General features: G+C 48.0%; 1 protein-coding gene across 4 annotated transcripts in view; it reads right to left on the minus strand.

Annotated features, from left to right (window-relative positions):
- The window catches only part of LOC142466888 (deoxynucleoside triphosphate triphosphohydrolase SAMHD1-like), a 349,482-nt gene that overhangs the window by 187,952 nt on the left and 141,697 nt on the right, over positions 1-19,833 (minus strand). For all 4 annotated transcript variants that reach the window (XM_075572472.1, XM_075572471.1, XM_075572473.1 and 1 more), the window contains one exon: positions 2,844-2,944. In XM_075572472.1, coding sequence (XP_075428587.1) covers positions 2,844-2,944 — 101 coding nt within the window. The remainder of the gene's footprint in view (positions 1-2,843; positions 2,945-19,833) is intronic.

The following is a 19,833-nucleotide window of genomic DNA, read 5'->3' on the forward strand; positions in this document are numbered from 1 at the left end:
CCAACAGCTGCCGCACAGACCTAGAAGTCTCCAGAAAGGAACTACACAGTCTCACTGAGGAGCTGGACATATCTAAAGAAACTATTGTCAATCTTAATACAGATCTCAAAGTCTCTCAGAATGAGCTTCAGACCCTCAACCTAGAGAAGGAAGTCTCACGCCAGGAGACTGTCATTCTCAAAGCAGATGTGCGTAAATGGAAGAAGGACTGCAAGGAGGCCCTGAATAGTACAGAGACTGAAAAAGGAGAAAATTTAAGATTAAAAAGAAAAAACTTAAAACTCAAGAAGAAAATTTTCATTTGACAGACGACGTCAAGGAAAAGAATGAAAAGCTGCACGAGCTTAAAGAAATAAATAGACTTTTGGAAGGTGAGAAGTTTGAAGCAGAGCACCGACTGCAGAACCAACTGCAAGGTCTGCGTACGCACCTCGAGAAGGCCGAGGAGAAGCAGCGAACTCTGCAGGAAGACAATCTGCAGGCTGTTAAAGAAATGCAAGTGCTGCAGGAATGTCTGATTACCCAGTATGTCCCCGCAAAGCAGCATGAGAAACTGAAGGCTACCCTGAGCGTCACCAAAGCATCGCTAGAGGCCAAGCTTAGAACCCAGGTGACCCGGCACAAAAGGGAGCACAAGAAGGTCCAGAAACTAAAACAAGTAACTGTGGCCCGAGCAAAGAAATTCATAGTGCTTCACAATGCAATAAAAATGTGGAAGCAAGCTCAGAGAAAGCAAAGAGCGCAGATAAATTCCCTGAGTAGAGACTTGCAAGACGCACTCAAAAAACAGGGATCTCTCGCGGATGAGATGACAGTTCTACAAGGACAAGTATTGACCCTGACTAAGCGTCAGTATCCCACAGCCACAAAAACCCATGAAAACAAGGTTTCAAAATTTGAACCACCTAAACAAGCACTAGCAAAACCTTCAGCCACCCAACAGGCAATAAAAGAAGGTACACGTGCTGAATCAAAACCAGAAGAATCCTTAGCTGATGAAGCTGAAAAAATGGGACATTCTCTGGAAGTGGGTGTGGAATTGCAACTTAGCCCCAAAGAGGCAGAACTAGCAACCCCATTGAGTGGGAAAAGGGCAGAGAGACAGCTTCAAGAGCGGAAAACTCAAAGGGCTGTTTTTAAACGCTCTGCAACTGCTGCCATACAGTATGCCTATAATAAGACGAGCACCCGACGCGAGGGAAATCTCATGACCGCGCACGTAGCAAAAAGACTATACTTAGAAAAAGTCCTCCTCGAGCGACTGAGGAGTGCTGATCTCAAGCACCTTCGGGAGGAGACACGAATAAACTGGAGAAAGGGCTCCAATCCCAGCGGGACCGAGGGTTCTCTTCCTCCATCCACTCTCATTCAAGTCACAGAGATATCTAGAATGAGAGTGGAAGGATGGGCTTTGGCCGTGGCAAGCCCGAGCTTCCCACAAACAGCGGAGGTATGTAACAGGGGAGTTATCCCTGTTCAGGTAATGTGCCTCTAATCCAGCAGTGTGGTGGTTAACTGCTGATAGTCAATTATCCAACACCACCTGCCTGATTAGTTCTAAGAAAAGCCTGTCTTTTGAGACAGGAAGTGAGATTGTGCCTAAAGTCTCACAATTTGTGAGACTGAACATGGGGGACATTTGTCTTGAGCCTGCAAGAAGAAACAGCAGTGCTGCTTTCAAGACACAGGGGAAACTTCTAAACCTGAATGCTGACAAACCCTGAGGAAAAGGGAGCAACCAGGGACAGAGAAGATTTTCCCTCCAAACCACAAGGAACAGATAAGTATTTCATTTATAAGACTTTTTTTTTATATCTGTTCATTTCATGCTATATGTTTGGGGCTGGGAGACATGCTTATCTAAAGGGAGTTGTGGACTGCATAGTATTTCACTAGAAATACTCCCAAGTGAATACACTGGCGACACACTTTATTCGAGCTCGGCTAGTCCCACGAATTCGGGTATACCCGGGTGTATTGAGGTTTGTGACTGTTTTCTGCCCGAGTGCATTGAGGTATTTTCCATGCAGGGATTGAAGCATTTTATTCCCGCTGGCTGCAATACTGCACAGTATATATATATATACTGCATTACAATTCATGAATTTATGCCATCTGGTAGACACGCGAAGCATTGCAGCCTATTAAATCCTAATCATTATCATTTAACAGATCAGCCGCCCGTCAGCCAGGCATGAACCCAGGCTGGAAAGGCAAACACAACGGGGCTTGTCAGAGGTGAGGAGCGGCGCATTCCAGGTATCTGCCAGGTACATACTGGGTATTTGCTCGAATAAAGTGTGTCGGTGCAGTAGAAGCTTTGTTTACCCCTTGTTTGGATGGTTTCCTGATGTTAAGGAAACAGGCGCAATAAAAGCCTTATTTGATTTCACCATAACCAGTCTCCCTTGCATACCTCTGTGAGCGTCCGCCTACAGTCCTGATATGTAAAACCATGGAATTCAAAGAGGGTGGACTTTCTTTTTCACACAACTGTATATTTATCCACACTACTCTACTTATTTAGCAATGTGACATTGATTTATTAGCACACCTTCAATTGTTGCTGCTGTTTGCTACTGTACATACATATTGAGAAACAAATTAATGGAGCCCAGGTAAGTAACGGTCCATTTTCTTACTACGTTGTGAAATCACAGAAAACGTGAACCATTTTAAATGAAACCCCCTTGCTTTGCAGGCCCCAAATGGCGCAAAGAGGTTCTAACAGATCTAAAACTGTCAAATAAATCTGGAAATCTGAGGGGGAGTAGCTCAGATTTATTCTCTATTTACCTACTGATTCTAACACCACAAACTCCACGGTTATTTCTAGCGGGTACCTGGCAAAGTAGTCCCATTTATCCACATCGATGCCATTCAATTTGTTAGCAACAATTTCATAAAGGAAGCTCTTCTCTTTCTTCCGACCTTGATATGGCCACTACAAGGGGACGGTGAGGAAAAAAATCAAATCCATTAAAGCCAAAATTTACTGTATACACAATCCACATACATTTCTACAGCTCACTGTTGTTTTATATTGCTGTAGGTTCAGTTTCACTGAATGATCCAATTAAATACTGCTTTGTATGCACAGTGCCAGGTAGAGTCACAAACTGTGGGCAAACAGCTGAATCTGTAAGCTTTCGGACATCTAACAACTTCTCTAGGATGTTTGATAGCTGCATTGTAATGAATGTGTATTTTATTTGCAAAAGTAGCCCTGAAAGCAAAAATGAAAAAGGGACAGAGATCATGGGGTGGGCCTTGAGTAAAACATAGTACATTAAAGCTCAGGGTCTGTTTTACAAGCACGCACTGTATCCAAACTCCGTACAGCTGCACTGCCAATATACCATCCCAATGTAACTGAATCTATCGGAAAAAAAACAATTAAGAAAATTATGCAATATAATATGTAGAAAAAAAGGGAGCCCCACGCCCCCTAGTGGCGCAACTGAAAAAACACCGCCAAATTCAAAGCTGCGTACAGCTAGCAAATGAAATCCACAATCACCACAGCTGTCAGTTCTTAATGTCCCCCGCCGACACTTAGACTCTAAATGTCACAGTAGTATGGCAACAATCACTACCCTCAAGCTTGAGGTTAGTGTAAAACGAGCAGCCAAGATAAATCCTAATAGTACTCTTTGATAAAGCACGGTTAAGCCATTCGAAACGCGTAAGAGTGTGTCAATGTTGCTTCCCATGCCAATAAAGCGTTTGTAATGATTCAAGTAGAACCGGCCTGTTACCTTTTCATCGGGCAGATGCTCCGCCTCATCTTCTCTTGTATCTTGCAATATAATATGTATGGAAAGACAAAACCATTGCAAATATACTGTATACTTTGACATTTTGTCTTCATACCGGATTCATACATATTACCAGGGCTTAACAAATGTGCTCGCTCACTCGCCTCGGGCGAGTGCATTTTAGCTGCAGACGAGTTGTGGGGGGAGGGGTGGGGGCGCATGGCTTCTCACATTAGAACAGCTGTTGCCGGTAAGAGGGAGGAGGAGAGCAGGGCTTTGTGTGTGTGTGTGTGTCTTTGTTGGTAAGGATGTGTGTGTGTATGTGTGTGTGTGTGTGTCCCTTAAATATAATTGGTGAATTAAGTCCAAATCAAAAGGGCTCTGGCATCCTTCTTGTTACATTTAGTAAAATCCACAAGCTGGAAAATTAACACATCAAAACACACAAATACATGTAGTATGGTGGGTGCTGAGACTGCCAGAGATGCAACATTTCCTATATAATCTATAGAGGGTGTAAGGATGTGGTAGGAACCTCATATGTATGTTCAGTGTGTGTTCAGTTGGTGTTTGACTCTGTTCAGTGAGAAGCTTGTGGAGTGTTTGCAACAGTGTTGCAGTGTGCCCTAGCAGAGTGAGACAGGCAGTGTGATGCAATAGTTGAGCTGTGTGTCTGTGCAGATTAGGCAGAGAGGCTCCGTGGAGAAACTACAATTCCCATGAGCTCCTGGGCAGTCACCTGATGTGAAGAACCAATCAGAAGGCTAGGATGACAGGGACAGGGACAGGAAAGGGAAGCGTGGGGAAGAGGTCACGCTAGTCAGAGGGGTTCTGGAAGGTAAAGGAGGAGGGTGTATGCGTGCAGGGGGTCTGTGACCCGCCTGCATAGGCTAGCTTTACCCCGCAGGCCCTTAGGAGACAGTAGGTTGCTGTGTCACAGTAGGTTGCTGTGCTGCAGGGACGCCCATAGTGGTAGCAATCAGTCACCTTACTGTGTAGACAGTTAGGGACAAGCGTGCGGAGCAGGTTTGCTGGTGAGCTGCTTGGGACCAGACAGCTGCACTGCAGACATCAAAGACAAGCAAGGATTCGGCTGATCCTTTTCGAAGCATTACCGGTCACCGCCGTGACCGGAAGGTATTTACGTAAAGTGCACCAACAGGCGCTGATCCCGCATTAGGCGTAACTCTTTGAGGACACTAGTGAGTGACCAAAGGCCTAATACACTGAGTTATTCTAACTACTAGCGCAAGGACACGGTGTGTGGGGCACGCGGTGGCCGGACCCGGACATACTCATTAAGAGCGTGGCCGAGCCACTCAAGGTGTAAGGACATTAGCATTTAGCTGCGTTAAAGTTATATTGCATTATAGGATATGTGTTGGGTTATATGCTGCGTGTGTATTAATATGATAGTGGGCTAAGGTTATTGTGCATATAGTAAAGTTGGTTGCATCATACATGTGTGTGTATATGTTTCTTGCCCAGGGGAATCTCACATCACGGGGATCCTGGGTAAGTGGAGGCGCTGCGCTATAAGTATTACCCCAGGCTCCCAGCTAGCGGAGGCTCATATCTCCTGGAGCCGCAGGTGCGTGCAGTTACCCGTAGTCGCTTTAGCGTGTCAGAAAAAGGGCTACAAGGGGAAAAGGCAGCTGCGCCAAAATAAAGGAAACAAAACACAAAGATATAACTCACATTAATAAGAAACACTTGGGATCTTCCTTCTCTATCCCAACAATATCACTGTAAGGAATCTGGTGTCTAAGCGCCGTCAGCGCGACCATTACTCACCTCCCGTCGGTACTCAGGCGTCCAAGCGTCTGCAGCGCAATTCCCACATACCTCCGTTGTCTGCCACTGGCACTCTGGCTCCTCGCCATCACAGGATTGCACCAACCGAAGAGGTGCCCGTTGAACCGCAGCCTCTGCTTGTGTCCCCAGCTCCGCGCTCTATGCGCACACGTGCGTCTGTCTCTGACCCCATGCGCATACGCGCGTCAGTCACCGAATCCACACACACGCACGCCAGCACCAGACGTTATGTGCAGGCATTCCCAGCTTACAGAGCACACGCCTAACAGAGCATTTTTAACTGCTCCTGCAGTGAGGCGTCGCCCCCAAGCATCACACAGTTCCATGCAAATCAATAACTACACTCAGCTGGGCTGTAACACCTCCCTCCTATCAGGGAGGACTCCTTGCAGTCCTCCAGGCCTGCCCCCTCTTCCCATTGGCCTGTCCAGCTTTATTATGCCTGTGCTTCCCATCACTCGTCGCTCGACATAGTTCTGTATGGAAGCATTTGAATACTCTCTCAGTGACTCCTCAGGTATTGACGCGGATTGGACGACTACCCCCTCTGGCTCTCGACTTCGGCTCTACTTGGACTTCGGGACTTCTGGCATCCCTGTAACACGGCTTATACCTTCGACCACCTGCAACTCTCCAATCCCTGATCTTGGCAACGGCAATAACTACTCCTTTTCTACTACCGGTACCGGCAAGTATTGTCTTCGTTACTATACCTGGCCTGGCAACACTAACACCACACTCCGGACGTGCTCCCTTTGCTGCGGGTGCGTGTATCCCTACGTCCCACCTCAGCACAGGGGACGGGTCTGGTCTGCGGGCAGCACTGGCGTAACATTATGTCGAGCCCACAAGACGCAGACCAGACTGAATTAGATATGTGGATTCCTAACCCCAAACCTTACGCAGGTGAATCTTAAGATTTTCGGGGCTTCATTAATCAATGTGAGGTACAATTTGAAATGGCCGAAAGAAGGTGGCCTACGTTTATAATCTGTTGACGGGTAGCGCACTGGCTTGGGCCTCCCCCATCTGGGAGCGGCGAGATGACCTTACCCAAATTACTCAGCCTTCAAGACGGAATTCAGGCAAGTGTTTGATTCCCCCGCACGTCGGGAGGTGGCGTCTTCTTCTCTTTTACAGATTACTCAAGGGCGAAGACTGGTGACTGAATACGCCATAGAGTTCCGGACCCTTGCAGCAGAGACCAACTGGGAACAGGAGGCCTACGTCGCCGTATTCTGGCAAGGACTGTCAGACAGCATCAAGGATGTACTTGCTCTCCAACCCAGGCCAGGTCTTTTGGAGGACCTCATCACTCTGGCGATTAGAGTGGACCAACGTATTCAGGTACGCCGCACGGAGCGCCAGCGCACTCGCTCGGTAACCTCTTCGTCTGTCTCTCTCAGCACTACTCCAGTCCCCAGGTCCACTTCACCGCTCCGTTCTTCCTTGGACTCGTCCGAACCGATGCAGTTGGGGGTTCAACGGGTTCGCACACCAATACGGCAATTCCGCCGCGCCAGGGAATTGTGCTGTTATTGCGGACCTGCAAAAACATCTGACCCAAGAATGTCCTCCATCTCTGGAAAACGGGAACACCCAGTGAGTATGAAGGGGCTCTTCGTGGGTGTTATGTCTCCTCGTCCCCTTCCCCAAAAAGGATTCCCTAAGAAACTCACTATACCCGTGTGCCTCTCAGGCCGTAAGTTCCGCGTCTCCACAGTAGCCTTCATAGACTCCGGAGCCGGAGGCAATTTCGTGGATCAAGAGTTCGCCAAACACTACCAGATACCGCTCGTGGAGAAAAAGATCCCCATCGCCTTGGTCGGAATTGATGGGCATCCACTCACGCCTACATTTATCTCATTAGAGACGGTCCCGGTTGTACTTTCTTCTGATAATCACAAGGAAATCCTGACCCTCGACGTAATTCAGGCTCCGGGAACACCCATAACCCTAGGTTTGCCATGGTTACAACTACACAACCCACGGATCAATTGGACATCTACCAACCCCATCACTTGGGAACCAAGGTCAGGCGAACCACAGCGACTCCTAGCGAATACCACCGTTCCTGAGACGAACCTCCCTACGGTTTACCACCAGTTTCTGGACGTATTTAATAAGGTACAATCTGACCTTCTACCCCCACACAGGTCATATGACTGTCCTATTGACCTGATTCCTGGTTACACATTACCTAAGTCCAAGACTTATCCTCTGTCTCTCCCTGAAACTAAGGCTATGGACGAGTACATCCAGGAGAACCTGAAGAAAGGTTTTATTCGTCCATCTACTTCACCAGCTGGAGCAGGGTTCTTCTTCGTAAAGAAGAAGGATGGAACATTAAGACCTTGTATTGATTATAGAGGGCTTAACCGCATCACCGTAAAGAATCGCTACCCACTCCCCCTTATCACTGAACTTTTTGATAGGTTGCAAGGTGCCAAAGTCTTCTCCAAGCTGGACCTCAGGGGAGCTTATAATCTTGTACGCATACGTCAAGGAGACGAATGGAAAACGGCCTTCAACACGCATAGTGGCCACTACGAATACCTTGTGATGCCTTTCGGACTGTGTAATGCTCCGGCCGTTTTTCAAGATTTCATTAACGATGTCTTCCGTAAAGTACTCAACGACTTTGTCATAGTCTATCTGGATGATATCCTGATTTTTTCAAAGAATTTACAGGACATACATCCTACGTACTCTCTCGCCTTCATGAACATCGCTTATATGCCAAGATGGAGAAATGTACCTTCCATCAGACTTCGACCCAGTTTCTAGGCTACATTATTTCCAGCGATGGTTTCATGATGGATCCGGACAAATTAAAAGCCGTTACTAACTGGCCTAGACCTGACTCTCTTAAATCCGTCCAGCGCTTCCTGGGATTTGCGAACTACTACCGCAAGTTTATCCGAGATTTCTCCAGAATTGTTGCACCTATCACAGCCCTTACGAAGAAGGGGGCCGATCCCTCGGCTTGGTCACCAGAGGCCAATACCGCCTTCAACACACTTAAGGAGGCTTTTGTTTCCGCACCGGTTCTCCATCACCCCAACACTGATCTCCCTTTCGTGTTGGAGGTGGACGCCTCTGATTCAGGCGCCGGTGCGATTCTATCCCAGAGACCTTCACCCCAAGAAAAATTGCATCCCTGCGCATTCTTTTCGAAGAAATTTACCTCAGCGGAGAGGAACTACGACGTGGGGAACAGAGAGTTACTGGCCGTTAAAATGGCACTTCAAGAATGGAGGCATCTCCTGGAAGGGTCGAGGGAACCGTTCACCATCCTCACAGACCATAAGAATTTATTATATATAGAGAACGCTCGCCGTCTGGGTCCACGGCAAGCCCGCTGGTCTTTGTTCTTTTCCAGATTTAATTTCCAACTGTCATATATTCCTGGGACTAAAAATGTCAAAGCCGATGCTCTCTCAAGACAACATGCTTCCGAAGAGAGACCAGAAGATTCCATGGAGACCATTTTACCTCACGAGAAGATTTTCGCCGCATCTTCCTTCAGAAGCTTTGACAAGATCGTCAAGTCACAAAGGTCCATTCCAAAGAACCTGAAGGTCCCCAGGGGAAAGCTCTTCGTGAGACCTAATTTCATACCCGAGGTTCTGGATTGGGGACATGCCTCGAGAGCAGCTGGTCATCCTGGCTACAAAAAGACTTTGGACCTTATACGTCGCAACTTTTGGTGGCCCAAGATGTCCAAAGACATTTTCGAATATACGCACGCTTGTCCAGTCTGTGCGCAAAACAAGACAATTCATCAAAGGCCTCACGGTCTTCTCCTTCCTCTGCCCATCCCAGAAGGTCCATGGTCACACATATCAATGGATTTTATTGTGGAGTTGCCAAGGTCCAAAGGGATGAATACGATTTTAGTGGTGGTGGATCGTTTTTCTAAGATGGCTCACTTTATCCCGCTCAAAGGACTTCCCACCTCACCCGCCCTTGCTGATATCTTCACTGATCACATCTTTCGCATTCATGGTATTCCTTCGTCCATCGTGTCTGACAGAGGGTCACAGTTCGTATCCAGATTTTGGAGAACTTTTACCAAAAGACTAGGGATCTCTTCTTCTTTTTCCTCAGCCTACCATCCTCAGTCCAATGGTCAAACAGAAAGGGTCAATCAGTCCCTGGAAAAATACCTGAGGTGTTTCATTTCCAATTCTCAGGATGATTGGCACAACTTTTTCCATGGGCTGAATATGCTTTTAACTCCGCTACCAACGAGTCCACCCGAGAGTCGCCATTTTTCATCAATTATGGTTTTCATCCCCCAGGTCTTCCCGTCTCTAACATTCCTTCCAGAGTCCCGGCTGTAGATGACCGCGTCACATCTCTGCAATCAGCATGGTCCAAGATTCAGTCTGCTCTTCTTACCGCCTCTCAACGGGCCAAACATCAGGCAGATCGCCACCGCCGTCCGGCACCCAGATACAAGCCAGGGGATATGGTATGGCTGTCCTCAAGAAACATTTATTTGAAGGTACCTTCCCCAAAATTGGCGCCGAGGTTCCTGGGCCCTTTTCCGATAACTGAACAGATTAATCCGGTAGCATTCCGGCTTCAACTTCCCGACAGCATGAAGATACCAAACGTGTTTCACACATCTCTACTCAAGCCATTCGTATCCAGTCATTTCTTCCCCAACCATAACCGTAGGCCTGATCCGGTTATTACCCAGAATAGGGAAGAATATGAGGTCCAGTCCCTGCTCGATTCTCGCATATCCAGGGGTCAACTGCAGTTCCTCGTGCACTGGAAGGGTTTCGGCCCAGAAGAAAGGTCTTGGGTTCCACTTCGTGATATCCACGCTCCGGTTCTTCTGAAGACTTTCAGGAAGAAGTTTCCAAACAAACCATTTAAGGACCGTCCTGAGGCCGTTCCTGAAGAGGGGGGTACTGTAAGGAATCTGGTGTCTAAGCGCCGTCAGTGCGACCATTACTCACCTCCCGTCGGTACTCAGGCGTCCAAGCGTCTGCAGCGCAATTCCCACATACCTCCGTTGTCTGCCACTGGCACTCTGGCTCCTCGCCATCACAGGATTGCACCAACCGAAGAGGTGCCCGTTGAACCACAGCCTCTGCTTGTGTCCCCAGCTCCGCGCTCTATGCGCACACGTGCGTCTGTCTCTGACCCCATGCGCATACGCGCGTCAGTCACCGAATCCACGCACACACGCACGCCAGCACCAGACGTTATGTGCAGGCATTCCCAGCTTACAGAGCACACGCCTAACAGAGCACTTTTAACTGCTCCTGCAGTGAGGCGTCGCCCCCAAGCATCACACAGTTCCATGCAAATCAATAACTACACTCAGCTGGGCTGTAACACCTCCCTCCTATCAGGGAGGACTCCTTGCAGTCCTCCAGGCCTGCCCCCTCTTCCCATTGGCCTGTCCAGCTTTATTATGCCTGTGCTTCCCATCACTCGTCGCTCGACATAGTTCTGTATGGAAGCATTTGAATACTCTCTCAGTGACTCCTCAGGTATTGACGCGGATTGGACGACTACCCCCTCTGGCTCTCGACTTCGGCTCTACTTGGACTTCGGGACTTCTGGCATCCCTGTAACACGGCTTATACCTTCGACCATCCACAACTCTCCAATCCCTGATCTTGGCAACGGCAATAACTACTCCTTTTCTACTACCGGTACCGGCAAGTATTGTCTTCCTTACTATCCCTGGCCTGGCAACGCTAACACCACACTCCGGACACGCTCCCTTTGCTGCGGGTGCGTGTATCCCTACGTCCCACCTCAGCACAGGGGACGGGTCTGGTCTGCGGGCAGCACCGGCGTAACAATCACTTATTGTGAAACTTATTAATCTATTCAATTACTTTCTCTATTCCTAAATCCAAGCTCTGTTCTATTCATAGAAAATTTGTATTGAGCGCGCTGTCTCTCCAAACGACCCCCCTCTCACGGCTACCCGATGTCACCCCGCAGCTCCCAATCTCCCGTGATCAGCGGGGCATAATCAGCAATATAAAAAACAAAAATAGGAGCGCATGAAAATGAAACCAAAAAAAAACAGAATTAATACATATATTTTTATCATGAAAAATCATTCATCATACAAAAATACACATAATACAATAATATATTAATAACCTTGTCTAAAATGACACAAATAAATTACACAAGAGACCTAGCCACACAGGAATGAGGGATGTAAACACCCAGATGCACAACCCTAGTTGTAACAGGGAAGGAGAAGTGCTAGGAAAGCAAGATGTTATGAATAAACAGACCTTAAGCACTAAAATTCCCCTTTGTGCTCCTCGTGGCAGGCAGGGCCCCAACAGCTACACAAGCGGATCGTAGTCACGGCCGGGTGTCGCTGCGTAATGACGTCACCAACGCGTTTCGTGTCCCATGACACTTTATCAGGGCTAGCACTTCTCCTTCCCTGTTACAACTAGGGTTGTGCATCTGTCTGTTCTATTCATCCAGTGATCCCATTTTATTCCAGTTACGCACATAATGTTGTGCTATGTGATCAATTGTTCACCTAACCAAAAGCACGTTATAATTTTGCTCTTAATATATAATCATCAATCATATATAACCATATAATCAAGGTTCAAATGCTCAGTTGTACAGTGGGATAAAAAGAAAATGGGGGAGGTGGGGCGAGGCTGCGGGCGAGTCCCTTTCTTTTTTGTCCGGCGAGTAGCATTTTTTCAAATTTGTCAAGCCCTATATATATATATATATATATATATATATATATATATATATATATATATATATATATAAAGCAACTGTAAATATTACTGTATGTTCATTTGCATGTCTTAGACAGGTCTGCAACCCTGTCTTTCCCCATTGTCACCCAGCATACAGCGCTTCCACTGCAGCAAGGGATTCTGGGAAATGACATGCAAATGAGCACTCAGTGCCACCTTTTGTCTCAAGCTCGTATTACACATATATATATATATATATATATACAGACAGGCCCCACTAATACGGCGGGTTCGTTCTATGGCCCTGGCGCAAAGCGAAAATTGGTTGAAAGTGGAACAGGTGATTTTCGGCGTCTGCGCATGCGCAGACCTGCAATCCCCCCTCTGCGCATACGCGACCTTGACACCCCCCGTTCTGCGCCTGCGCGAACCTCGGCAGCCCCCGTTCTGCGCATGCGCAGACATGGCGGCCCCCTTTTCGGTACAGCTGTATGAGTGGAATGCCGAAAAGTGGGGTGCCGAAAAGCAGGGCCCTACTGTGTATATTGTGACAAACGGCTTACTCCGGGGCTCCGCCGTCTGTCCGGGACTGTTAGAACACGGTCTTTTAGGGTAGGTTAAATGATGAGACGTCACGTACTGTTCCTTTAAACAGGCTATGCCTGGTTTATTCAGTCCCAGGCACTGAGACTGCCACAGTTTAAACAGAAAACAAAGCCAAACAAAAAGCTGCTCGTCTGAGCGATAACTTAAACTTAGATGTCCCTGACTCAGAGTTGGAAGTGGCTTGTCCACTTCCACCAACAAAATAAGTACCTTTGCAGTCTTTAGACAAACTAACAGAATGAATGAAGCGATTTGGGAAAGAGGCTTTCTCACCCCTCTGCAGTTCAACAGCCTTCCAGGCTCTTGGGCGGGGCCCAGAGGAAACAGGAAACAGGTCTTATATACCTGAACTCTAATCAGCATGACAGGTGACAGAAAACAGGCAGCAGACAAACTGTGGAATGGAGTGCCTGTACCACGAGGCTGCCCTGTTCAGCTTAGACAGGACAGAAACTGTTCAGTATCCTGGGAGCCCTGTATATGGAGTTTATTACCAACCCCTGGTTTCTGTCACATATCCTCCCCCCCAGCTCAGACCTCGAGGGGTGAGCGACCATGGATATTAGGGAGTGCATCCTTGACAACCCGTCGGCATTGCCATGTTTGTGCCCCGACCTGTGTTCCACAGAAAATTTAAAGGGCTGTAGGCTTAGGAACCACCTGGTCACCCTAGCGTTCTTCTCCCTATTTTGACACATCCAGGTAAGGGGTGCATGATCTGTGACCAATCGGAACTTTCTCCCCAACAGATAATACTTGAGTGTCTCTACAGCCCACTTTATTGCGAGACACTCTTTCTCGACTATGGAGTAATTTTTCTCCTGGGGATTTAGTTTCCTACTTAAATAAAGGATGGGGTGCTCCTCCCCTTGAGACTCCTGGGAGAGTACCGCCCCCAGCCCTACCTCAGATGCGTCGGTTTGGACTACGAACTCTTTGGAGAAGTCAGGTGTGACCAACACTGGTTGGGCACAGAGAGCTTCTTTCAGGCTTCTAAAGGCCTGTTCGGCTTCGGGGGACCACTTTACCATTAGCGGTCCTCTTGCTTTTGTGAGGTCGGTTAGTGGGGTTGCCTTAGTTGCAAAATTGGGAATAAACCTCCTATAGTAGCCAATTAACCCCAAAAAGGTCCTTACTTGTTTTTTTGTGACTGGCCTTGGCCAATTTTGTATCGCCTCTACTTTGAGTGTTTGTGGTTTGAGTAACCCTCTACCAATAGAATACCCCAGATACTTGGCCTCCTCCAGACCAATAGTGCATTTAGCGGGGTTAGCAGTTAGTCCAGCAGACCGAACTGCGTCGAGCACAGCTTGGACCTTTGGAAGGTGGGACTGCCAATCTTCACTATGGATTACCACATCATCCAGGTAGGCGGCAGCGTACCGAACATGTGGTTTTAAAATTTTATCCATCATTCTTTGGAATGTGGCGGGAGCTCCATGTAAGCCAAAAGGCAGCACCTTATATTGAAAGAGGCCGTCTGGGGTTGAGAAGGCTGTTTTTTCTTTTGCCCTTTCTGTGAGGGGAACCTGCCAGTACCCTTTTGTTAGGTCTAGGGTTGTGAGATATCGGGCTTTGCCCAGTCTCTCTACAAGTTCATCCACCCTGGGCATAGGATAAGTATCAAATTTTGACACCGCGTTTAGTTTCCGGTAGTCATTACAAAGCCTTGTTGTACCGTCTGGCTTTGGGACTAAAACTATAGGGCTGTTCCACCCACTTTGGGATTCCTCAATTACGCCTAGTTTTAGCATTTTTTTAACCTCTAAACTTATAGCCTCTCTCTTGGCCTCTGGGATTCGGTACGGTTTAAGGTTAACTCGGACCCCCGGTTCAGAGACTATGTCATGTTTAATTACGTTAGTTTTACCTGGCTGTGTAGAGAAGATTTCTTTGTTCCTTCTCACTAAACTCTGGACCTCTCGTTTCTGATGCACGGACAGTGTTTCAGCTATGCTAACCTCTGGGTCAGTTTCTTGATTCTCTGACGGACCTGGGGGTACTAGGGTTAACAAGACCTCTCTATCTTTCCAGGGCTTGAGTAGGTTTATATGGTAAATTTGCTCAGGTTTCCTCCTACCTGGCTGCCTTACCCTATAATTTACTTCTCCCACTCTTTCCAAGACCTCATATGGCCCATGCCATTTAGCAAGGAATTTACTCTCCACGGTGGGAACCAGAACTAGTACCCTATCACCTGGAAAAAAAATTCTGACCCTAGCACCCTTATTATACGTATTCCTTTGTGCTTCTTGAGCTTTCTCCATGTGTTCCCTCACTATGGGTAGGACTGCAGCAATGCGGTCCTGCATTTGGGCAACATGCTCTATTACACTTCTGTAAGGGGTAACCTCGTGTTCCCAAGTTTCTTTGGCTATATCCAGTAAGCCCCTTGGATGTCGGCCATACAATAGTTCAAACGGGGAGAAGCCTGTGGATGACTGGGGAACTTCCCTAATGGCAAATAACAGGTATGGTAACAAACAGTCCCAGTTTTTCCCATCCTTATCGACCGCCCGGCGTAACATGCTCTTTAAGGTTTTATTGAACCTTTCCACTAAACCATCTGTTTGTGGATGATAGACTGAGGTTCTGAGATGCTTGATTTTTAGGAGTTTACATAGCTCTTTTGTTACTTGGGACATAAATGGTGTTCCCTGGTCAGATAAGATCTCTTTAGGAATTCCGACCCGGGAAAACAGAAGTACTAACTCTTTTGCTATGTTTTTAGCAGAGGTGCTACGTAGGGGAACTGCCTCCGGATATCGGGTAGCATAATCTAATATTACCAATATATGCTGATGTCCCCTAGCAGACTTTATTAGGGGTCCTACTAGATCCATAGCAATCCGGTCAAATGGTACCTCTATTATGGGAAGGGGTACCAATGGGCTGCGGTATGCTTTGAACGGGGCGGTGATCTGACATTCTGGGCATGAGGAACAATAGTTTGTAATTTCTGCCAGAACCCCAGGCCAATAAAAGCTTCGGAGAACCTTTTCTTTTGTCTTTTCCACCCCTAGGTGTCCCCCCAATGGATGACTATGTGCGAGGTGTAATACTACGTTACGGAATGTCCGTGGTACCAACAATTGTTTAGTTGTAACTGATTTTCTTTTATCAACCCGATATACTAGGTCGTTCTCTACCTCGAAGTAGGGGTAAGCAAGTGACCTATCTGGTTGGCCATGAGTACTATTCTGGTCCCGTATATTTCCCCTTGCTACCGCTAATGTGGGGTCCTCCCACTGGGCCTTCTTAAAACTCCCAGGACTGACCTCTAGGTCAGCGAGGGTCTTATCCTGTACTGGGGTGGTAAGTGCCTGATCAACATCTTGATTTGGGGTATTCCCTACCAAAGTAGTGATGGGGAAGGAAATTTCACAGCACTCCTCCTTTTCCCCTTTCTTATTTGGGCCCTCGTCAACCTCCATTTCTGAAAAAGGGAAAGGATTTGTTTCTTCTAACACTTCGTTATGGTCTGCTATTGAACTCTGGGCGCTATTCTGAGCTGGGGACCACATTTTTAGAAAATGGGGAAAGTCGGTCCCTATTAACACATCATGTGCCAGTTTGGGTACAACACCCACCTTGAAATCTAAAGAACCAAATTCTGTTTCAAAAAAAACATCAACAGTGGAATATTCATGATTATCCCCATGTATACAACAAATTGCCACTCTTTGTGAACTGTTTACCTGTTTCTTCTTAATGGGCAATAGGTATTCGGACACTAGTGTGACCATACTCCCAGAGTCAAGAAGTGCCCGAACCCTCTTACCATTAACCTTTACAAATGCCCACAGATGGTTATTCAAGGGGTCCTCTGGGCTAGGGCCCATACATTGGGACAACAGCGAATAAGGTTCCACGCTGTTGCATTGCATGGGCTCATCATTTAGTGGGCAGATTTTTGCTGTGTGGCCCCTCTCATGACAATTTACACATTTAGGTACATAGTCTGTGTCCCACTTAGAGCCTTTTCCCGGCTCCCCATGTTGGCTATTGCCCTTAGTGTGCGAACCACTGTTGCTGGTGCTGCGTGAAGGTGGTCGCCGCTCTTCAGCTCCCCTTAACCCCGGTACCCTTTTACCGTCTCTGGAAGAGTCCTGGAACCTCGGGTAGTGGGGTTGCTCCACGACTGTGGGTTGCGGGTGCTCTCCTGCTGCATTGTACCTTTCTACGAGGGCCACAAGCTCATCCGCATTGTGGGGGTCACTCCGACTGACCCAATGGCGTAAGGCAGAGGGAAGTTTCCTCAAGAACTGGTCCATGACCAACCGTTCCACGATGTGGCTTGCTGAGTTGATCTCGGGTTGTAGCCACTTCCGGGCGAGGTGGATGAGGTCATACATCTGGCTTCGGGTGGCTTTATCCATCGTGAAGGACCATGCGTGAAACCTTTGGGCGCGAACAGCTGTGGTTACGCCGAGGCGGGCGAGGATCTCGAACTTCAATTTTGCATAGACGTTAGCTTCGGCTGGCTCTAGATCAAAGTAAGCCTTCTGGGGTTCGCCGCTTAGGAAGGGTGCGATTAGACCAGCCCACTCAGCTTCTGGCCATCCCTCTCTCTGTGCCGTGCGTTCAAACGTGAGAAGATAGGCTTCCACATCATCCGAGGGTCCCATCTTCTGAAGGTAGTGGCTTGCCCTGGTCATTTTCGGAACTGGGGCTGCCGCTGCCAGTGGAAGGTTACTGATAGTCTCCCTCAGGATCTCGAGTTCCTGCTGTAAGCCCTGAGCGAACCGCTGTTGCTCCTCTTTCAGCAAGCGGTTTGTCTCTTGCTGGTTTGCATTCGCCTGTTGCAGGGCTTCATTCGCGTCTCTCTGGACAGCGACATTGCGTACCAGCGCACTCACCACGTCTTCCATCTTGTTTGGAGAGAGAGAAAAAAAAAACTTTTTTTTTTTTTTTTTTTTTCTTTAAAGTTCTTTAACCCCCAGACCTTTTAGTGTTCTGCCCGCATTCTCCACCATATGTGACAAACGGCTTACTCCGGGGCTCCGCCGTCTGTCCGGGACTGTTAGAACACGGTCTTTTAGGGTAGGTTAAATGATGAGACGTCACGTACTGTTCCTTTAAACAGGCTATGCCTGGTTTATTCAGTCCCAGGCACTGAGACTGCCACAGTTTAAACAGAAAACAAAGCCAAACAAAAAGCTGCTCGTCTGAGCGATAACTTAAACTTAGATGTCCCTGACTCAGAGTTGGAAGTGGCTTGTCCACTTCCACCAACAAAATAAGTACCTTTGCAGTCTTTAGACAAACTAACAGAATGAATGAAGCGATTTGGGAAAGAGGCTTTCTCACCCCTCTGCAGTTCAACAGCCTTCCAGGCTCTTGGGCGGGGCCCAGAGGAAACAGGAAACAGGTCTTATATACCTGAACTCTAATCAGCATGACAGGTGACAGAAAACAGGCAGCAGACAAACTGTGGAATGGAGTGCCTGTACCACGAGGCTGCCCTGTTCAGCTTAGACAGGACAGAAACTGTTCAGTATCCTGGGAGCCCTGTATATGGAGTTTATTACCAACCCCTGGTTTCTGTCACAATATATATATATATATATATATATATATATATATATATATATATATATGTCTCTCTGTATGTCTGTCTGTGTGCCTGTCTCTCGCTCTGTTTCCCTCTCCCTCTCTCTCTGTCTCTCTCTCTGTGTGTCTGTCTCTGTCTCTCTGTGTGTCTATCTAACTATCTGTATATAATCTAATGTATCTATATTCTACTATACAGTATATGTTGGAAAGTTGCCTGTCTGTTCGCTGCATTTGTATACCTCAAGATATCATAACCATATTTTGCCGGATGGCTCCTGAGATCAAAGAGAAGGTTTTTGTCTGTTTGGATACAATTGGAAGTCATTTTTAATCAAGATGGCAGATTGAACCTTTCAAAACTGGATTTTAACCAAAAATTGGGCAGGATTGTAAGTGTAAGGGATTGGGGGACACGCGCCTCTCAGCGGGTCCCCGTCACCCCAGCTCCCAGTGTGGCTGCTCGCGCCAAACCCCCTCCCCGTCGGCTCCTTACCTCTCCTGGTCAGACGCCATGCCGCTCCTCCGCGGCGCACGCCGCATCCTCCCACACGTGGCCGGGGCGTGCGCACGGGAACCTTACAGGGCGTGCGCGCACCCGATCCTCTTGGTCGTCCTCCCGCACTACTGGCTCTGCCCCCCATCAGCTGCAGGCTATCTCCACCACTCACCTGGCTGACTACCACTCTGCGCACCTGAACCTATCCCTGGGCTTGCTCAGACAGGCCTCCGTTCCACCTCTTGCCATTCGTCCTGCCACATATATAACCCCAGTCTGCCCTCTCCTTCCTCGCTCTGCATAGTTCTTCTGCGACTCCTGTAGTGCGGTTGTCTATGCCTGGCTCTGTTCTGTGTTACAGCTCACGTTCCTGTCCCTGCCCCTGTTGGATACCTTTGGATTTGATCTCGGCTCTCATTTGACTTTGTGTACCTCGCTACCCGTGGACTCGGCTTTGGACCTCACTACACTGCTCTCTCCTGCCCCTGACCTACGACTCTTGGATATTGACCCTCTGACTTCAGGCACCCCGGACGCAGCAAGTATCAGGCTAACCCTTTCTCACCAGGCACGGCAACGCATCATACCACACTCCGGGCATGCCCTCACTGCTGTGTGCGTGTTATACCCTTACCCACCTCAGTATTGGGGACTGGCCAGGTCTGCAGGCATTCAGGCGTTACATTATGCAGAGCCCAACAAATGCAGACCCCCCTGAGGTGGGCCAAGGTGTGTCTATGGATCACTGGCAATTTTTGAGCGATCAAATCACGGCCGTGGCACAGCAGCTTTCTAAACTCTCCCTGCGGGAATCGCCAGCTGCACCGTCCCCTCCTGCTCCAGTACCTATGGGTATCTCAGAGCCACGTATTCCACCTCCCAA

This window comes from Ascaphus truei, chromosome 15, assembly GCF_040206685.1.
Source record: "Ascaphus truei isolate aAscTru1 chromosome 15, aAscTru1.hap1, whole genome shotgun sequence".
NCBI lineage: Eukaryota > Metazoa > Chordata > Amphibia > Anura > Ascaphidae > Ascaphus > Ascaphus truei.